The sequence below is a fragment of the Carcharodon carcharias genome, chromosome 5, assembly GCF_017639515.1.
Source record: "Carcharodon carcharias isolate sCarCar2 chromosome 5, sCarCar2.pri, whole genome shotgun sequence".
NCBI lineage: Eukaryota > Metazoa > Chordata > Chondrichthyes > Lamniformes > Lamnidae > Carcharodon > Carcharodon carcharias.
The window spans coordinates 37,213,530-37,236,202 of record NC_054471.1 but is presented as its reverse complement, the minus strand read 5'-3'; the positions used below and the strand labels follow the sequence as shown (position 1 = coordinate 37,236,202).

Below are 22,673 nucleotides of genomic sequence, written 5' to 3'. Positions count from 1 at the left end.
GGCATGTAGTGCATTTGAGTGGGTGGAGAAAGTAGAGCTAATAGCCGTTCCCTCGGGTGCTGGAGGATTGTCATATAGTATTGAAGGCAATTTTAGATTCTGGCTATATATTAATTGGTATGGGCTATATTCCCCCAATCATCTGTAAGGAATTTTTTGCATGTATTGGCCATGCCAGTGCCATTTCTAACTTACAGTTTGGTTGATCTGCCAGTATTTTGTGCACATTTCATCAATTATGGCATGGTTTCTTTTGCATAAGTCATTACTGAACAGACTTCCTGCAGCAGTATGCATGATGATAATATTTAAATTCTCACACATGTCCCTAAACTCGTTGTGTGCAAATTTACCTCCATTAACTGTTAAGAATTTTGTTTGTGACCCAACGCCTGCCCACCCACTTTTCCATGACTTTATCCACTATTGTCTGTCTGTGCTTGTTGTTTACTACCATAGATATGCTGAACCTGGTTGCCGTATCTACAAAATGTAACAGATAAATACACCGATCCTTGTCCCATACCTTCAGGCCCATGGCTACCACTTCGTTAAATTCCCAGGACACCTCAACCAAGCACGGTGGTGTCTTCAGACATTTAATACATATATCACATTGAGATGTGATCTGTTCTACAAGGGATTCATATTCTTTATCCACAACTCCATCATCCTTTAGCAGTAGCTTTAACTTCTGTGATGAAGGATGGGCAAGTTGTTTGTGCAATTTCCAGATAATTCTCATTAGCCAGACCTTTATCTCCAGAGGTCAGCAATACTTCTTGAAGGGAAACTCCTGGCTTCCTCAACAGAATACAATAATATCCAGGTCCAGTGAACTGTAAGCTTACCACATCACCAAAGACAAATGCTTTGTCATTCTCCATGTCCAAATGCATCTTTGCTTTTTTCATCGAAGACTTACTCAGCAATAACAGTATGTCACTGTAAACCACATCAGTGCTGATGTAAAGATGCATTCCTGCAATTTCACATGGGAGGACCACTCTCTTTAAAGATGTTAATGTATTAGCATCCCCAAATCGAAAGCAGGTAGTGCTTTCATATTCCTTGACTTTATTTATAGCCAATCGACCCCACACACTGTTGAGGTATCCAGTATGGCACAATTGAATGAATCAGCAACCAAGATACTCATTGGCTGACTTAAGTTTTCAGTCACTAATGCAAGATTTTCTTGCCATGCATCCTTATCTTCATCATTAGGACCGTCTGTTTCATGAGATGTTCAAATGCTTGATTCCTAATTTTTGGACAATTCCTTACAGTGATATTTAGAGTTACACTGGAAACACCTATTAATTATTCCTCAAATATTTCTGGGATTCAGTAACTGCTGGCTATCACCCCAATCTTGCATTTCGCCTTGATCCATAAATCTATGAAAAGTACCACCCACCTCAAAAGGTCTTCCAGCTATTCCTTCTTGTACAAGTGCCTGCAACTAGGCCCCCGTCGATTTCGAGAGTCAGTAATCTTGGAGTCTTCCATTCTCTAAACCACTGCAGAACTTCCAACGTTTCAAGAAGGTAACTGGAAACGACTGTTTCCCCCAAATTTTTTTTTTTAAGAGCAGCAGTCATTTGTTCAAAGAGAGAATCATCACCATGAAATTGAACCCTGTCAAAACCAAAGGTCTATCCATGTGTGAAATTTGTGCACAATCTAATAACTTGAACGCAAGTATAAACTTTGGAATTTCTAGATCAAATTTCTTTAGTCTTTTATATAACCTCTCAAAATCCATGACAGATTCTTCTATGGACTGACTATCCATCTTTTTAAATTTATCAAATATTGGCCATGCTTCGTAGGCTTCTAATAAGTCACCTTTTTTGTAAATTCTATCCATAAACCGTAGTAGAATTATCAATCCCTCTTCAGTATCTAAGTCAGTTACATTCAGTTCCTAAAATACTTTATTTCTAATCTTATTTCTTCCTGGTATAGACAAGGTCAAATCCATACCTTTCTTTCTTATGGCTACAGAAGCGACCTCAGTCCAGATCTCCACCTCATTCTTTCATTGTTCCTATGGTTCCAGTTCTGAAAAGGCTGGTGGATAAGCATAGTTTGTAATCTGCAGCGTGACTCAGCCAGTTCACCTTAAAAGCCACTGAGAATTTTGCTTTTGTAAGAAACAGGGATTACTTTGTTTTCTTTATCTTCCCACCTGAAGATATCGAGGTCAATCCTCTGCTCCCATGTTTAATAGGTGGATATCCATTTACTGAATCAGGCAACAGAAGACATTATGTGAATCACAACTGTTTTATTGTTGAACTATAGTTCAGTACCAGTTTCCACTCTTCCCTTCTAGATCCCTTCCCTGTCCAGAAGCAAAAATACCCTTACTTTGGAAAAACCTAGCTCTTAAGTACAGGCTTCAATGAGCATCACCTGCTCTCAATTCACTCTGAAGCTTGTACTGGTTTATTCTTAAAGGGATCTACATTTCTAACATTGTCAATTGGAGCAGGACCCCACAAAGAAACTAATGGGGCCTTACTCCTATCCTAAGGTTCCCTACTTTTCTTCTAACTTTGATCATGTTTGGAGGTTGGACAAGATATATTTAACTAATCACCAGGCAAAAATCTTGTGACTCTCTGGTGCAGCTGCCTGTGATTTGTCATGGTTCCATCCAGCCTGCTGGCCTCCTCACTATTCTCATCGGGTCCAGGTAGGTGCCAATCTGGATTCTGTTCAGAGGTCCGGATGATGAGGCAGGATGGGTCTGTCACTCGTTTGCCAGTGCCACGATCATCTCTCATGCCAAGTAAATTGGGTCTTTAAAGGTCTTTTGACTAGGTAAGTGGAACACTTGCAGGGTTGAAGTGGCGTCTTTCTTTAAATATCCAAACTGGGTCCAATTCTGTTATTGGGGCCTGATCTGCAAATTTAGTTGGAGGCCTGAATGAGGGAGTAGTGACGGATTCAGCATCAGACTGAGCCTGTTGGGAAGGGGACTGTGGGCTCGAAGAGGGCCATGCAAGGTAAGTTCAAAAATTATAATTTGAAATTTCCTTGTGTGCCAGGAGGAGCAGGTCTCACAGGAAAGACTAGCGGCTCTGAGGCTCTGCCTTCCCCTTTCACAACCCTGATCAGGACTAGAAAACTCCTCTCCCCAGTTGCGATGAACATACCCACACCCCTCCTCCAACTGACTGCTGGGGGTTATTCACACGGGTCATTGGATGTGGCCTCCTGTCGACGAACACCCCCTCCTGCTCATCAGCCTCGTAATGGATCTAATCAGTTTCAGACATGACTCCCGGAAAAATTGATTTAAATGAGGTCCAGTCATTAAGTTGGTCAGGCTCCACACCTCTAGATTCCTTGGGTTCACTGTCAACTTCATGGATCGTTCTGCTCCATTCCGATTCCCACTTTCAAACTGGGGCCTGTATGCTTAATCAGTGGTCATAAAACTAGTATGTTAAAGTAATTGGCAAATTCACAATTATTCAAAATCTGAAATTCTATCACTGGACCATCTTAGAGATCAGAATGCTTTCTTCCCCTCCCCTTCCTCTGATCAACTTGTCCCCACTTTCCTTCATCACACCAGGAAATGTTTTCTTGGGCAATGTTCTCCTGATGTGCCCATCCCACTCCTGCCTGCCTATCTCATCATTCCTGCCATATTTGGGCAGGAGTTGGACTTGGTTTATGTTAGAAAGACCTAGGAGTTAAAATTATCCAGGACTACGCAGGTAATTTGCAAGCTTTCTGCTTGCCCTGCTGACCCATGTTGATCTCTTCCTCATCCCTGTTAAAATTGGAGCTAGCTTCTGCTAGGACCAGAGAACACACTGCAACAAAAAAGTTTCTATCAAAGTTTAATTACCATTTGGAACATTAAAAGTAAATTAATTTCACTAACTGCTTATGAAGCTAGTACAGAACCTGAAATTGGTTGAGGTAAACAGTTTAGATGCTTTCAAAAGGAAACTAGGTGAGTAGATGAGAGAAAAGAATGTAGAAATATATGCTGAAAGGCTGAGATGAGGCACGTGGATTGGGAGAAGACTCACGTAAACACCAGCAGACTAGCTGGGCACAGCTTCTGTGCTGTATGATAATGTGCAAAAAAAATGAAATTTGCTTTGGTGTTGCATGTTGCTTAGCACTTACTTAAGGATTACAAAATAATTCTTTGTGGTCTGCATTGTAAAAGCAGCATCAAGCTTATCTGCACAAAAATGGACTGAAGACAAATTAACTGCCGTAAAATAAACTTCCTATATGCTCATTCTACAAAAAGTTGTGTTACTGCTTGAGTTTTGGCTGAAAAACTTAACAAATGACAAACTTTAGATGGATGTTAAATATCTATGAACAATTATGCTGACATCATTAGGATTGAAAGATAAATGTTTTCCTCTCAAGACTGAAAAATTGCACCAGTACAAACAAGTATCAGGATTTCACAACCTTATTAAACACAGCAGCAAAAAAAGAAAAGCAAAATGTACTGATTTTGTAAAAGAAAACAATTTTATACTGTTGAATTATTGAACTAGTCAGTTATGAATGGGTGCTAACTGAACAAGTAAAAGTTTCAGTTTTTTTTGGATGCTAATGGATTTTGCAGCAATTTTTATTTTTAGTTGTAAGTTTCAACTAAGTTACATACGAACATATGAATTAGGAGCAGGAGTAGGCCACTCAGCCCCTCTAGCCTTCCTTACCATTCAATAAGACCATGGCTGATCGAATGTAACCTCAACTCCACATTCCTGCCTACCTCCAATAACCTTTCACCCCCTTGTTAATCAAGAATCTATTTAGCTCTGCCTTAAAAATATTAAAAGACTCTGCTTCCACCGCCTTTTGAGGAAGAGTTCCAAAGGCTCTCAACCCTCAGAAAAAATTTCTCCTCATCTCTGTCTTAAATGAGCGACCCCTTATTTTTAAACAATGACCCCTAGCTCTAGATTCTCCCATAAGAGGGAACATTCTCTCCACATCTACTTCGTCAAGACCCCTCAGGATCTTAAAGTTGTCAATTACATCGCCTCTTACTCTTCTAAATTCCAGTGGATACAAGCCTAACCAGCCCAGCCTTTCCTCATAGGACAACCCACTCATCCCTGGTATTAGTCTAGTAAACTTTCTCTAAACTGCTTCTAATGCATTTACATCTTTCTTTAAATAAGGAGGCCAGTACTGTACACAATACTCCAGATGTGGTCTCACCAATGCACTGTACAACTGAAGCATAAATGTTAAGTATCTATGAAATCAATTCCCCCTACAATAAATGATAACTTTAGCTCTCCTAATTACCTGCTGTACCTGCATACTAACCTTTTGTGATTCATGCGCTAGGGCACCCGGATCCCTCTGAACTCCTTTTCTTTTTATTAATTCTTGGGATGTGGGCTTCGCTGGCTGGGCCAGCATTTATGGCCCCATCCCTAGTTGTCCTTGAGAAGTTGGTGATGAGCTGCCTTCTTGAACCACTGCAGTCCATGTGGTGTAGGCACACCCATAGTGCTGTCAGGAAGGGAGTTCCAGGATTTTGACCCAACAACAGTGAAAGGACGGCGATATAGTTCCAAGTCAGGATGGTGAGTGACTTGGAGGGGAACTTCTAGGTGGTGGTGGTGGTCCCATCTATCTGCTGCCCTTGTCCTTCTAGATGGTAGTGGTCGTGGGTTTGGAAGGTGCTGTTGAAGAAGCCTTGGTGAACTCCTGCACTGCATCTTGTAGATGGTACACACCGCTGCAAGTGGTGCGTCAGTGGTGAAGAGAGTGAATGTTTGTGGATGTGATGCTCAGTCTCTCATTATTTAGATAATAAGCTTTCTTTTTAATTCCTCCTGTCAAAATGAACAATTTCACATTTGCCCATCATATTATACTCCATCTGGCAGATCTTTGCTCACCCACTTAACCATCTATGTCATTTTGTAGCCGCCTTCCGTGCTTTTCACAATTTACTTTCCTACCTATTTTTGTGTCGTCAGTAAATTTAGCAACCATTCCTTCGGTCCCTTCATCCAAGTCACTTATATAAATTGTAAAAAGTTGAGGCCCCAGCACTGATCCTTGTGGCACACCACTCTCACATCCTGCCAACCAGAAAATGACCCATTTATGCCAGCTCTCTGTTTCCTGTTAGCTAGCCAATCTTCTATCCATGCCAATATGTTACCCCCTAAACCATGAGCTTTTATTTTTTGCATTAACCTTTGATGTGGCACTTTATCAAATGCCTTCTGTTAACAATGTTATTTTCTGACATCCAGAACAGTGAGAGATTTGCAATTTGGGATTACATACGTATTTGAAGAATACATATTTAAAGAATGCATATTTATAACAGTAAAAAGGCAAAAGCTTCAACGTAAAAATACTGCATTTAGCAAGATAAAGCTGAGAAATAAATGTGTAACTGTTTACAAAACTAACTGGCTTAAATTATGCTGAGAATTCTCAAATAAATAAATTTGTAACAAATGTAATTTCATAGCACTGAATATTATTAATCATGTTGCATCTTTTCTGGAAGTTACTTGTCACAGCAACAGACTTCTAACATACTGGGACATGTATGAGCAAGGCAAAGCCAGAAATGTACAAACACTTAGCCATCAGGAAGGCTGATAGAACAACTTAGCAGAATTGAACTCATATGGTACACAGTTTGTGTTCCATAATCAAAACATTTCTGTGCAAATTGAGGTGTTTTCATTAAGGAACTCTTGCAGTCTAAAAATTAAACAAATTGTTGAAAAACAGATATTAAGATTCACTCCAGTTCAAAACCAGCCAGTTCAGGATCCATGCCTTACGGGTAATTTAAACTTGTTGCGAAAGTGTGAAATAGGAAACATCAGATCAGCCAGCAATTACACACTTGGCCATGTTATTCTTTCCACTGAAGTTAATGATAAGGAAAATTGTTCAAGTTAAATAACAGCTGGCTGATTCAATATTGCTTAGTTAAGGGGAGACTGTGGCGTAGTCATATTGTCACCGGACCAGTAATCCAGAGGCCCAGGCTAATGACGAGGGGAGATGGGTTCAAATCCTACCACAAAAGCTGGTGGTATTTAAATTCAATTATAAAATCTGGAACTGAAAGGTAATCTCAGTAATCGTGAAACTATCATTGATTGTCGTAAGAGCCCATCCTTATCTGGTCTGGCCTACATTTGACTCCATGCTCACTGCAATGTGGTTGACTCTTAATTGCCCTCTGAAATGGCCTAGCTAGCCACTCAGTTCAAGAACAATTAGGGATGGGCAACAAATGCTGGTCTTGCCAGAGATACCTACACCACATGAAAGAATAAAGAAAAAAAATACTATTGCCAAGTTAAAATTACCACCTTTGATTTTTCTGCATTGTCTACAGACACCAACACTACTGCCATTGCCGACCATTATAAATCTACTTCATATTTTCAATGAAAATCATTAAAAGTAATCAGTCATATACAGAGCAAGATAAAATTCAAAACTAGATTGAAGAAGTGTTGTGCGCTAATCAAATATCCCAAACGAAAAGAGGAAATTAGTTATTAACAGATTAGTAAGGTTAGAATTCAAATGCTGTTATGTCACTATTCATTTCTAAGTTTAAATTTTACTGAATATTCATCTTGCACTTATACGAGAAGGATAGCATAGTGGTTCTGTTACTGGACTAATAAAGTTTCAGTTAAATAAAATAAGTGATAGCCATTCGCTGGCTCATCCCTCAGGACAGTGTCTTGGCTAATCAGGGTCAAACTGCCTGGTTTAAATTTCAAACAATGCTTGGCAGTTAACTGTCAATCATAATCACCAGTGCATTCTCCATGGCAATGTCTCTATCAAACAGAATCCAACTGCCAACCAATCAGCACTCTCTTCACAAACAGTATAAACTGGTGTTTTCCCCTTATATTGGTATTCTTGTGAGGTGTCCTGATAAATGCAAGACAGAAAGCTTCAACATGTCTCTTTGTTTAGCAATACTCCTGTCCCACTGCAAGGAAAGACTGACCAGAGGTGGTGGCACAGTGGTTCACAGTGAGGACAGAATGGCCCTGGGTGTCCTCAACATTGGCTCTGGAACCCATGAAGTCTGATGGCATCAAGTCAAACATGGGCAAGTGAACCTTATAAGTATCTACTGCCCTCTGTCAATTGATATATCGCTAGTCCTCAATGTTAAACCCTACTTGGAAGAAGCACTAAGGGTAGCAAAGGGGATAGAATGATACTTTGGGTGGGGAAACTTCAATGTACATCACCAAGAGAGGCTCGGTAGCAATACTAGCCAAGCCAGTTGGGTCCTGAAGGAAATAGCCGACAGACTGGATGCAGGGCAGGTGGTGGCAGAACCAACACAAGGGAAAAATCTACTTTTTAAAAACGTTTTCATGGGACTTAAGCATTGCAAGCAAGGTTGACATTTGTTGCTCATCCTCACTACCCCACTGCTGACACATCCATCACTGACAATATTGGTAGGAGTGACCACTGCACAATCCTGTGGAGACAAAGTCCTGTCTTGACATGAGGGCATCCTCTAACATATTGTGTAGCACTACCACCATGCTAAATGGGGTAGATTCAGAACAGATCTAGCAACTTAAAACTGGGCATTCATAAGGCACTATAGGCCATTTGCAACAGAAATAAAATTGTATTCCATCACAATCTCTAAATTCATGGTCTGGTATATCCTTCACTCTGCCATTACCATCAAGCCAAGGGATAAACCCTGGTTTAGGGAGGTGTGTAAGAGAGCATGCTGTAAGACAATACAGTTTTACTAAAAAAAATTAGCTTCAGGCTGAGGCTTGCCTAAATTACCATCATGCTTTAAGAGGCTAAGGGCAGTTTGATAGGAAAACCACTGGTTTCTGTTAAAATTCGCTGAACTATAGTATTCTGTAGATATTGCGTTTTCCCAGAAAGTGATATCAAATTGAGCAAAGCCAACATCTGTGTTTGAAATGAGGGAACAGACCTTGAGAAATAATGAGTTTTGATAAGACCTGAACAGCAACAATAGCTGGCAGGCTAAGTCACAAACACTTTTGGAAGATTACCAATGTAGTTGAGTCCAGGTGAACTTCGCAGGGTAAGGAACTCGCTTAGAAGTATCTACAACTGATGAAAATTTAATGAATTAAATTTAAAGGAGATGAACACTACCAGGGTAGGCTTATTGCCCAGGTATATTCTGTCCAAAAAAGGCAAGACAAATCCAATTCAGCCAATTACTGCTCCATTAGTCTACTCTCAATTCCCATCAAAGTAATGGAAGGTATCGTTGAAAGTATCAAGCAGTCTTATTCAGCAATAATGTGCTCACTGATGCTCAGTCTGGGTTCTACTAATAACACTCAGCTCCATACCTAGTAAAATTGAAGTCAATGGAAATCGGGAGAAAACGCCTCACTGGCTAGAGTCATACCTAGTGCAAAGGAAGGTGATTTGGTTGTTGGAGACCAATCATTTCAGCCCCAGGACATCACTGCAGGAGTTCCTCACAGCAGTGACCTAGGACCAACCATTTTCAATTGTTTCATCAGTGACCTTCACGCCATCATAAGGTTAAAAGTGGTTATTGCTCAAAAGAAATACCAAGTAATAGCAAATGTATTGCACAGGAATACACCATTCTGCCCAACTGGTCTATGTGGATATTTATGCTTTGCAAGAGTCTCCTTCCACCCTACTTCATCTAACCTTATCAGCATATCCTTCTGTTCCTTTCACCCTCTCTGCTATTCTAGCTTCCCCTAAATGCATCTGTGCTATTTGCCTCAACTACTCCTAATGGTAGCGTGCTCTACAATCTTACAAATGTTTCATTGATGAAGTTTTCTCTGAATTCCTTATTGGACGTTTTGGCTACTCTTAAATTTATGACCTCTAGCTTTGGAAGCCCCTATAAATAGAAACATTTTTTTTACATCTAGCCTATCAAAACCATGAAGGCATACATCAGGTTACCCTTCAACCTTTTATTTTCTAGAGAAAGGATCGTCAGCATGCTCAACCTTTCCTAATATGTATATCCTCTCTGTTCTGGTATCATCTCTTGAATCTTTTTTGCATCTTCTCTAATGTCTCAATACCCTGTGTAAAATGGATACCAGAACTGTGCAGTTTTCCAAATGTGGTCTAATCAAGGTTTGATGCAAGTTTATATGAACTTTCCAGTTCCATCCCTCTAAAAATGAATCCAAGTGTTTGTTTTGCCTTTTTAATGGCCTTTTAACCTGTGTTGCTACTTTCAGTGATTTGTGAATCAGTGCATCTAGATCCCTTTGCTCCTCCACCCCTTTCAATCTTTTATTAACCAAACAGTATGAGAATATAAGAAATAGGAACAGGAGTAGACCACTTGGCCCCTCGAGCCTGCTCCACCATTCAAAAAGATCATGGCTGATCTTCTTGTGTTTCGATTTCCACGTTCCCAACTAACCCCGGTAACCTTTGATTCCCTTGCCTAACAAGAATCTATCTACAGAGATAAAAACAAAAAAACTGCGGATGCTGGAAATCCAAAACAAAAACAAAAACAGAATTACCTGGAAAAACTCAGCAGGTCTGGCAGCATCGGCGGAGAAGAAAAGAGTTGACGTTTCGAGTCCTCATGACCCTTCGACAGAACTTGAGTTCGAGTCCAAGAAAGAGTTGAAATATAAGCTTATATTTCAACTCTTTCTTGGACTCGAACTCAAGTTCTGTCGAAGGGTCATGAGGACTCGAAACGTCAACTCTTTTCTTCTCCGCCGATGCTGCCAGACCTGCTGAGTTTTTCCAGGTAATTCTGTTTTTGTTTTTGTTAAGAATCTACCTACCTCTGCCTTAAAAAATATTCAATGACCCCGCCTCCACCGCCTTCTGAGGCAGAGAATTCCGAAGTCGCACAACCCTCAGGGAAAAAAAATTCTCCACATCTCTGTCCTAAAAGGGCGACCCCTAATTTTAAAACAGTGCCCCCTAGTTCTGGACTCACCCACAAGAGGAAACATCCTTCCGACGACCACCTTGTTAAGGTCGTTCAAGATCTTGTATATTCAATCAAATCACCCCTCACTCTTCTAAACTCCAGTGGAAACAAGACCAGTCCGTCCACCCTTTCCTCATAAGACAACACACACATTCCAGGTATCAATATAGTAAACCTCCTTTAAACCGCTTCCAATGCATTTACATTCGTCCTTAAATAAGGAGGCCAAAACTGCACACAGTTTTCGAGGTGCAGTATGAGGTATGCGGCCTCCTTAATTTTCCTACCAAAACGTAGCACCTCACGCATTAAATTTCACAGAAAAGTGGCTAGGCTTTTCCTTGTTGGAGTGAATAACTACCTATCACTTATGTAAGTGTCATCTACCATTTGTCCATCCAAGTCTGGATTTTGAAGAAATTCTAACATGGCATAAAGCAGCATCTTTTCACCTGTAGCAAAAAGTGTTTAAATTATATTTCCAACCTTGGTTTCAGATATTTAGAATTGACAAATAAGTCATCTCTCATAATGGGCCTTATTAGTTACAATCCAAATTATTTTAATTTTTGTAATGTTTAAGTAGGCAATTGCACTCAATTTAACAAATGCAGCTGAAAAAGAAACTTGAATAGTTGAGAACAATTTCAAGGTACGCGGTCCCAAGTTGCTTTGCAATCATTGGGTATACGCTTGACTATGCCATTCCTGCACAAACTAAAAACATTTGAGTTCATTCCAACTGTCTATCATTTTACATTTAATATGCAAATTCCTTTCTTTTTTCCTCGACTGGCTCGATTCCATTCATGAAAAATTGCTGTCATGTAAACTGTGAAAGTTAAGAACTTGGCAAGTGATACCAGAGCTGCAATAGTACAAAGAATATTTTGGAAACAGTAATGACACAACCTCTCTCATTTCAAAATTTATGAGTTACTGAAATTCAATTTAGGGCATGGATCACAGAATTGTTACGGTGTAGAAGAAGGTCGTTTGGCCCATCCTGTCTGCACCGGCTCTCTGTGAGCATTTTAACTTAGTGCCAATCTCCTGCATTTTTTCCGTAACCCCGCACATTTTTTCTATTTTATTGAATTTGTTGCAGCTTTGTGGGGAAAAGTGTACCTCATTTTGCAGATCAATTCGTCAAATTACAGACAGGAACTTTTCATTATATTACGTGACTGTAATGATACAGCTTTAATGTAGCATTTTCAAAGTAGTTTCCATATCTAAAACACCTTCGATAGGACGAAGCAGCAACAAGGTACATGTTTAAGCTCTTTTCAAAGTCACATCATGGGCAGGATCTTCTGGTCAGCGAGCAGGGCACATAAAATAACGCGGGGTGATGTCAGGTGGAACTCCCGACGTCACCCTGTGTCATTTCCATTTTCAGGTCGGTGGAGGCGCAGCCAAGTCGGATGCGCGCCCACCGACCTGTCAATGGCCTATTAAGGCCATGGGAAAACCAATTCAACTCATTAATGGACCTGCCCGTCCAACCTTAAGGTTTCATGAGGGTATTAAAATTTTAATTAAAGGTTTAAATAAAAGTTATGGACATGTCCCAACTCATGTGACAGTGTCACATGAGAAGACATGGCAGGGAAACTTTTTAAACTCCTTTATTAAAAGTTGAAAATCTGGGCCGATCACCCTGAAGCAGCACTCAGCCTTAGGGGGGTTTGTGTGCTATTTCGCATGTGCGAAAGAGTGCATTCCCGGCTGACAGAATCTCCCTCCATCCTTCCTCTGCCCGTACAGGGAGCGCATAGTGCTTCCTTGCGGATGTCATGCTGAGCGGGCCAATTAAGGCCCATGCAAAATGGCGCCCCCAATAGGGAATCCGCCCACTCGCACCCGCTCCCATTCTTCTCCCCCAAGGGGGCGGGGGGGTGGATTTTGTCCCATGTTGTAACAGTTAATCATAGTTGAAATAGAGGTAGGAATGGTGAAGCCAGCACACTGAGGCTCTGCTGGTCTAGTGAGAAAGTCCATTTGATATACATTTCAGCAGCAATTACTTTGTATTGCTGATTTGGAGAGCATAAGTATACTCAAACTAGGATAAAATTCTCTGCAGATCTCCCAAATTAATAGAATATAAATGGAAACACATACATTATATTTCTAACATCTTAAACTGTGTGACTTTTATTTTTAAAATGTCAGTAATTTTTCTGAAGGATGTTAAGGGTCCTTATGGCTAATCTGTGCAGGTAAACAGATATTTTATCTTAGATATACTAACATACAAGAAGTATATAATAATACAAAATATTCAATTCAGCTTTAGCAGGCACGTCACCCAACACAGTCACTGACATTCTATCCTCTCTTGCAAAAGAAGATCGCCCACAACAAGGGAGAGAATTGAGGGACAAGCAGAGGACCATCATGTAATCATTCCCCCAGTGGCCATGAAAAGATGGCCCATAAGATAATGGGCACCAATGCCACAGAATACAGACAATTGGGACCGGTGCTGCTGAGGCCATCCAGGATGATTCTACCTTCCCCATTCGCTCCTCAGCTTCATAAAATGAAAACTCCAATTAATTTTCTGTTTTCTTCCCCACCCACCCACAAATTCCCTTACTCCTATCCTCTCTTTATGCATTTGTGTTTTCAGATAGTTGAGAACTGCCAGCTGCTCATCCACAGATGCCTCAAATGAAAGGGCAAGAGGAAATACAGCCCTCTGATGAAGAAGTATCGTTACTTGACAGGCCACACTTAGCCACTAGCTCAGATACGGGGATTGTGCAAAACGCAGTGCTTAGTTTCGAGTCAGCATCTGCTTGTGGTGAGTTATTGGAATGGGTTGCAGCCAGGACAGGGGATTGGTCACCTTGTGAGAGAACTCCCCAGAGGTAGAATTTGCAAACAATGTGCTACAGGGGACTCAGTTGAGGACCATTTTGGAGCAAACCATAAGAAAATGCTGACGATGATGCAAACAAAGGTGCTTGGGTCTTTGGCAGACCCACCAAGTAGCCTGCAAAGTAGGGACATGGAGGTGTCTGGCACAGCACATCGTGCAGAACTTGGAGTTGTTCGAAAATTAAATTTTGCGTTTAGCATTTAACTTAACTTTAACCTTAATTTGCAATCTCTTTCAGTCTTAGTCAGTGGGAAACAAGCTGCCTGCTGTAGAACTGGTTACCTAGTCAGCCGAGCCTGACTCAGATTTTTGGAATTTTGCCAGTATAAACACAAGAGGTTTTGCTTATGCACAAAGTAAGTAGCACAAGATGGAACAAGGCACTGGGCTTAGAAGGCTGATGGCAACAGCAGCCAGGGTAGGGGGGTGGTATGGGAGGAGAACAGAATAGAAATGTGGTAATGGTAGGGGACTCTATAATTAGGGGGATAGATGGGGTCTTCTGCAGCCAAGAATGAAAATCCCAAAGAGTGTGTTACCTGCCTGGTGCCAGGGTAAGGCTTATCTCATGGCGGCTAGAGGAACTTGAAAAGGGAGAGGGCAAATTCAATTGCCATGGTCTAGGTAGAAACAGGGAGGAGTGCTTGCTGAAAGAGTATCACGAGTTAGGCTCTAAATTAAAAAACTGGACCTCAAGGGCAATAATCTCTGAATTATTGTTTAAGCCACCTGCAAATTGGCATAGGAACAGACTGATCAGGAGAATTAACATGTAGCTAAAGAGCTAGTGTGGGAAAGAGAAATTCTGTTTCATTTTGCACAAGTTTTGGGACAAGAAGAAGCTGTACCAATGGGATGGGCTTCACCTGAACTGGGTGGAGTCTGTGTTCTAGCGGAAAGAGTAAATAAGGAGGTGGAAAAGGCTTTATACTAGTAAGGTAGGTTGGCAGTGGTGGCATGGGGAGGGGGGAAGAGAGAAATTTATGAGAAAAGTAAACAGCCTAAATGTAAACGGAATACGGTAGGAAAACATAGAAAAGAACAAAGTAAGGGAGGGCACTGATGGCAAGGGCATGTTACAGAATGAGAATCTAAAAAGATGGTTAAACATAGAGAGGAAACCTATTAAAAATGAATTAAAACATCGGTACAGCAATAGACACACTCTCTGTAATAAAACACGGAGCTAGAGGCAATCATGGGTTGGAAGGAACCAGTCATAGAATGGATTACTTAGATATGGCCGCAGGAAAATCAGGACTGGGAATTAAACATTGTAGGATATCAGATATTTAGAAAAGGTAGGGGGAGAAAAGGGGAAGCTGATTAGTTGTACTTATTTGGAATAGCATAATGGCAATAGAAAAAATGAATGCAGCTATCAACAAAAAAAAAATAGAATGCACATGGATAGAGATAATAAAGGATCAACCACATTAATAGGTGTAGTCTATAGACCACCTAATAGTGGAAGGGAGATGGAGGAAGAAATATGTAGACAATCAGGGGAGTGAGTAAAAAACATAGATAATAATCATGGGTTGATTCAACTAACTGACATTAACTTGGCAGAACAAGCAGATAAAGGGGATAAGGGATTAGAGATCCTACAATGTATACAGGACTCCTTTCCAACTCAATATGTAAAAAGCCCAACAAGGGAAGAATTGCTAATTTAGGAATGAGGAATGAACCAGAGCAGGTAAGAAAAATAAAAGGAGCGGAACAGCTAGGCAATGGTGACCATAATATAATACGCTTTAAGATGATGACAGAGAAAGATGTAGGTGTGACAAAGGCCAAGTTAATAGGTTGCAAGAAAAGGTGGTTTTGAGGGATAGGACGTTGGAAAATAAAATGGTAAACCTAAGTTCCACTAAAAGGAAAGAACAAATGAAATACCATTGGGATTCCATGGATAAGTAAAGACATGAGGGAACAATTGAGAGTTAGGAAAGTGGCATCCAGCCTCAGAGAAATTAGCAGACAAGTAAAAAATAAACAATTAGGAAGACAAAGAGGAACTTTGAAAATAATTATCAAGGAATACGAAACAAAACAGTAAAACATTATACAGGCACATCAATAAAGAATGAAGCCTGTGACAGTAATAGGATCATTAAGAGAAAGACAGGGTAATACCACAGGTAATGGTAAAGAAAAGACAGATATATTAGATAATTATTTTGCTTGCTATTTACAGGGGAAATAGAGCAGGTAAACATGACATTAAATGACAAGATGAGCAATGAGATGCGCATTTAAAATTTTAAAGAGGATGTAGTGAATAAATTAAACAAACCTGAAGATGATAAAGCATCTGGTATGGATGGATTATGTCTACTTATTTTAAGGGAATCTGCGGAAGAGATGGCAGAGGCATTATTACTCATATTTAAGACTTCGTTAGAAAAAGGTGTAGTGCCAAAGGACTAGCATATAGCTAATATAATTCCTATATTTGCGAAGGGGGACAGGAAAGGTGCAGGGAATTATACACTAGTCAGCTTAACATCAGTTGTGGAAAAATAATGGAATTATTACTAAAGGAAAGAAATGAGAAATATAATAATGAATAGTCAGTACGGATTTCAAAAGGAAAAATCTTGCTTGATCAACTTTGTTGAATTTTTGAGGATGGAAGAGAGAGAGTAGAGAATGGTAATATAGGAGATGCAATTTATATGGATTTTCAAAAGGCTTTCAATAAGGTGTCCCATAATAAGCTAATGAATAAGGTCAGAAAATGCAGAATTTAGGGACAAATGGCAGAATGGATTGCAGGCTAGCTTCAAGACAGAAATCAGAGAGTGGGAATAAAGGGTAGTTATTCCGGGTGGCAGAAAACGGGAAGTGATGTTCCACAAGGTTTCGTGATGGAACCAATGTTCGCAATTTTTATTTATTTATTTGTTCATGAGATGTAGGCATCGCTAGCTAGGCCAGCATTTCTTGCCCATCCCTAACTGACCTTGAGGAGGTGGTGCCTTCTTGAAACATTGCAGTCCATTAGTGTACATTAACCATTTGGACTTTGGAATCAATTTCTAAATTTGTAGATGGCACCAAATTAGGGTGGGGGGGTGGGCAAGGATTGTTAATACTGAGGAGAACTGTAACAAATTAAGGGGGGTATTAATAAACTTGCAGAATAGGTAAATAATTGGCAAATAGTTCAACACAGGTAAATGTCAGGTAGTACACTTTGGTAAGAATAGGGAGGTTACCTTTTACTTGGAATTTGTAAATCTAGGTTGGATAGAGGAACAAAAGTACAGATGCATCACTCACTAAAAGTTGCACCGCAGGTTAGCAAGTCCCTCAAAAAGCAAACCAAATGCTAGGTTTTATTGCTGATGGATGGAATAGATGGATGGAAATGAAAATTAAGGAAATTATGCTAAACCTGTATTGAACCTTCGTTAGCCTACATTTAAATATACAGTTCTGGTCACCATACCTTGATAAGGATATAGAGGTACTGGAGAGGGTGCAGAGAATATTTACAAGGATGACACCAGAAATGCGTAGGTATACATATCAAGAACAGATTGATAGGCGGGATCTCTTCTCGCTTGAAAAAATCAAAGCTGAGAGGTGATCTAATAGAGGTCTTTAAATTTCTGAAAGGAGTGGATACAGAGAGAATGTTTCCTCTTGTGGGGAATATGATAACTAGAGGCCATAAAAGTAAGATAGTCACCAAGAAATCAAATTGGGTAGAGATTTATTTTGAATTCTTTAAGAGTGGTAAGAATGGAGAACTCGCTACCACAGGAAGTGGTTGAAGCGAATCGTATAGATGCATTTAAGAGGTTAGGCAAGTATTTCAGGGAATAGAAATAGATGGTTATGATGACAGATTTAGATGAGGAAATATAGGAGGAGTCAATAGCAGAGCACAAACACCAGCATGGACTGCTTAGGTGAAAGGGCCTGTTTTTGTGCCATATATCCAATGTAATATAATGCAGTGTTTACAGAACAGAACAGGCTACTTGGTCTAAGGGGGGGGTGTATGCTGCTTTTTATGCTCTACACAAGCTTCTACAACATTACTTCATTTCACACTGTCAATATATCTTTCCATTTCTTTGTCTCATACTTACCTAGCTTCCCCTGAAAGGCATCTCTATTCACCTCAACAATGTGGCACTAAATCAATTGCATATATTGCTTTTTAACATACTATTAGGAAAACGACGTGCGGCAGCACTGCAATACAGCTATAATTCTCCATGCCAGCTTATTTCAAAAAGTTTTAAAAACAAGTTAGGTTTTGACTTCAAAAAGTTACATCATATTTGTACAAATTATTATTGACAGAATCAAATGATACTCCCAATAATAATCTGATCTTGCAAGAATGTTACAGTAAAAATTCTAGGTTTGAGCCTAGATGTTGACAAAGAAAGATTCCTAATAACATGACATGGCCTCAAAAGGATAAATACAAAGAAAATGTTTGGGGATTTAGAATTTTTTTTTAATCAATTAGTTGTGTTACTGACAGATAATATGCATTCAATATTTTTGTGAGGTTATTCAGACTTACCACATGTGGCTATCAGCACTCTGGGGACCCACATTAACTGCGTCCATAGCTATCTCCTTACCTGGAAAGGATATTGCGAACACTTTAATTTCTGCTGTTTACAATTTAACAAAGCTGGAGGATTTAGGATTTACTCCAAAATATATTAATATAAGTGAACTCCCTCACCATCAATATCCTGTGGGGTTACCATTTTTCAGCAACTTAGTTGAACCAGCCATACAAATACTGTGGCCACAAGAGTGAGTCAGAGGCTGGGAATTCTGAGGTGAGTAACTCAACTCCTGTCTCCCCAAAGCCTGCCCACTACCTACAAGGCACAAGTACAATGAAATACTCACCAAATTCCTGGATGAGTGCAGCTCCATCAACACTCAAGAAGCTGGACACCATCCTGGACAAAACAACTCAATTGATCGACACCCATCCACCACCTTAAACATTCACTCCCTCCAACAGCGGTGCACAGTGGCAGCCATCTAAATCATATACAAGATGCACTGCAACAACTTGCCAAGCTTCCTTTGACAATGCCTCCCAAACCTACGACCTCTTGCTACCTAGAAAGACAAGGACAACAGATGCCTGGGAGCGCCACCACCTGCAAATTCCCCTCTAAGCAACACATCTTCCTGATGTGAAACTATATCACCATTCCTTCATTGACGCTAGGTGAAAAAGCTGGATCTCCCTTCCTAACACTGTAAGTATATCTACACCCAGATGGACTACAGCAGTTCAAGAAAGCAGCTCACCACCACCTTCTCAAGGGCAATTAGAATTGGGAAATAAACGCTGAAACAAAAACAGAATTACCTGGAAAAACTCAGCAGGTCTGGCAGCATCAGCGGACAAGAAAAGAGTTGTCGTTTCGAGTCCTCATGACCCTTCAACAGAACTGGGTGAATCCAAGGAGAGGGGTGAAATATAAGCTGGTTTAAGGTGGGAGGGGGGTTGGGTGGGGGGTGGTGTGGTTGTAGGGACAAGCAGCAGCTTGCTTGTCCCTACAATCATATCACCCCCCTCCACTTCTCTCCCCCGACCCAACCCCCACCCCCCCACCCCCGACCCCCCAACCTTAAACCAGCTTATATTTCACCCCTCTCCTTGGATTCACCCAGTTCTGTTGAAGGGTCATGAGGACTCGAAACGACAACTATTTTCTTCTCCGCCGATGCTGCCAGACCTGTTGAGTTTTTCCAGGTAATTCTGTTTTTGTTTTGGATTTCCAGCATCCGCAGTTTTTTGTTTTTAAATAAACGCTAAGCTTGCCAACGGTACTCACATCTCATGAAAGCATAATGAAAACAGAATGAGTCAAATTATAACTGTGTTTTGAGCTATTGAAGGCATTAGTTTTCAAGCTATGAAAACATGTGTGATGTTTGGCTCCAGCCTCAATTTATAAATAATGAATCAAAAATAGATAACATTATGAGAATAACAATGCTTCTTGAGAATACCGAGTACATTAGGTTAGAAAACACTATTAAATGCACTGGAAAGGGAAATCAACTTAAACAGGACAATGAAAGAATGAAAAAGGAATTGAGTGCAACAAGTTTGTTGCAGACTAATAGTACAATCCATTCAAGAAGGTAACTGATGGATTGTAAACCCCTGAAAGCAAAAAGGCTACAAAAGTGATTAGGATCAGTCATATTTAATAATTTGTTAGAAAAAGGGCATAGTGCCAAAGGACTGGAGGATAGTGTAATTGCTATACTTTAGAAGGGGACAAAACATTTCCAGGGAATTATATACCAGTCAGCTGAATATCGGTGGGAGGGAAAATAATGCAATCCTTACTAAAGGGGAAGAATAGAAGAAAATCTAGACATGAAAATATAATAATGAATAGTCAGCACACATTTTTAAAGGGAAAACTGTTACTTGCCTGATACAGGTTTAGCATAACTTCCCTAACTTTTCAATTCTATCCTTCTAGAAATCCTTCTATCCCTTTAGTTCCTAAAGAGCTGCTGTTAGTCCTTATAAAAATGACTTGCATTTATATAGTGCTTTTCATGACCACTGGATGTCTCAAAGTGCTTCTCAGCCAATGAAATACTTTTGAAATGCAGTCACTGTTGTAATAATAGGAACGTAACTGCTAATCTGCAATCAGCAAATTCCCACAGACCGCAATGTGATAATGATAGATAATCTGTTCTTTTGTGATGTTGATTGAGGGATAAATATTAGCCATGATGCTAGAGATAACTCCACTACTCTTCTTCAATATAGGGCGAAGGAATCTTTATGTCCACTGGAACAGGCAGATGGGGCCTTGACTTAATGTCTCATCCATTACTGTAGCGTTAGCCTTCTTTCTTGTGCTCAAGTCCTGCAGTGGTACTCGAACCAAGAACCTTGTGATTCAGAGGCAAACGTACTACCAACAGAGCCATAAAAGGCAAAATAATTTCTGGGTCTGTTAAATAACTCTTAGCTGTATCAAGATATGGTTATGAAGAGAAAGGTGCTGATGGACGGTCTTTTTTGCCTCAATATTTGGAGAATCGTGCAAAGGCACCGCTGGTGGTACTTCTCATGTGCTCTGAGGTCCCTGCTGTAGGCTATCCAAGTCTCTGAAACATATAGGAGCGTGGGGATTGCAGGAACGCAGTAAACCCTGACCTTAGTCTTGGATTTGAGATCCTGGTTCTCAAATAATGTTTTCCTCAGTTGGCTGAAGGCTTAGCATGTTTATTGATGGTGATGATGAATTTTGTTGTCTATGTCTGCCTTCATCGAGACGAGGCTTCCAAAATACAGAAAATGGATCACTTTTTCCAGGATCTTGCTGTTGATTTTAATCAACATGGGGAGGTGTTGTGCTGTAGGAATTGGTTGAAAGAGGGCCTTGGTTTTCCAATGTTTTGTGAAAAGGCCCATTTTCTCATGTGCTTCAGAGAGGGAGTCGACACTGACCTTTTTTTAATTCATTTATGGGATCTGGGTATTGCTGGCTTGGCCAGCATTTATTGTCCATCCTTAATTGCCCTTGAGGAGGTGGTGATGAGCTGCCTTCTTGAACCGCTGCAGTTTACGTGATGTAGGTACACTCACAGTGCTATTAGGAAGGGATTTCCAGGATTTTGACCCAGCAACAGTGAAGGAATGGCGATATATTTCCAAGTCAGGATGATATGGGACTTGGAGGGGATCAACCAGGTGGTAGTTTTCGCACGTATCTGCTGCCCTCGCCCTTCTACGTGGTAGCAGTCATGGGTTTGGGAGGTGCTGTCTAAGGAGCCTTGGTGAGTTTCTGCAGTGCATCTTGAAGATGGTACACACTGCTGCCACTGTTTGTCGGTGGTGGAGGGAGTGAATTTTTGTGGAAGGGGTGCGAATCAAGCAGGCTGCTTTGTACTGGATGGCGTCAAATATCTTGAACGTTATTGGAGCTGCATTCATCCAGGCAAGTGGAGAGTATTCCATCACACTCCTGACTTGTGCCTCATAAGATGGTGGACAGGCTTTGCGGAGTCAGGAGGTGAGTTACTCGCCACAGGATTCCTAGTCTCTGACTTGCTCTTGTAGCCACAGTATTTATATGGCCAGTCCAGTTCGGTCTCTAGTCAATGGTAACCCCCAGGATGTTGATAGTGGGGGATTCAGTGATGGTAATGACATTGAATGAGAAGAAGCAATGGTTAGATTCTCCCTTGTTTAGATGGTCATTGCCTGCTACATGTGTGGCACGAATGTTACTTGCCACTTGTCAGCCCAAGCCTGGACCCAACAGAGGTGACGGCACAGTAGTATACAGTCAAAAGGGATTTGCCCTGGGAGTCCTCAACACTGCAGCCAGACCCCACAAGTCTCATGGCATCAGGTCAAACGTGGGCAAGGAAACCTCCTGCTGATTACCATGAAATACCCTCCATCAGATGATGAATCATTGCTCCTCCATGTTGAACACCACTTGGAATTTCCAAAAGGTTACTGCTCAAGATAAAGGCTTATATTGTTAGATGATATATTAGCATGGATAGAGGATTGGTTAACCAACAGGAAACAGGGTCAGGATAATTGGGTCAGCCAAAGCCTGGATATTGTCCAGGTCTTGCTACATTTGGACAAGGATTGCTTCAGTATCTGAAGAGTTGTAAATGGTGCTGAACAACTGTGCGATCAACAATGAAAGACCCCACTTTTGACCTTGTGATGAAGATCATTCATGAAACAGTTGAAGATGTTTGAGCCTAGGATACTACCCTAAGGAACTC

The 22,673-nt window shown here is 40.6% G+C and overlaps 1 protein-coding gene across 1 annotated transcript in view; it reads right to left on the bottom strand.

Moving 5' to 3' along the window:
- The window catches only part of LOC121278332 (regulator of microtubule dynamics protein 2), a 163,692-nt gene that overhangs the window by 55,749 nt on the left and 85,270 nt on the right, over nucleotides 1-22,673 (bottom strand). The window contains exon 4 of the mRNA XM_041188638.1: nucleotides 18,439-18,499. Coding sequence (XP_041044572.1) covers nucleotides 18,439-18,499 — 61 coding nt within the window. The remainder of the gene's footprint in view (nucleotides 1-18,438; nucleotides 18,500-22,673) is intronic.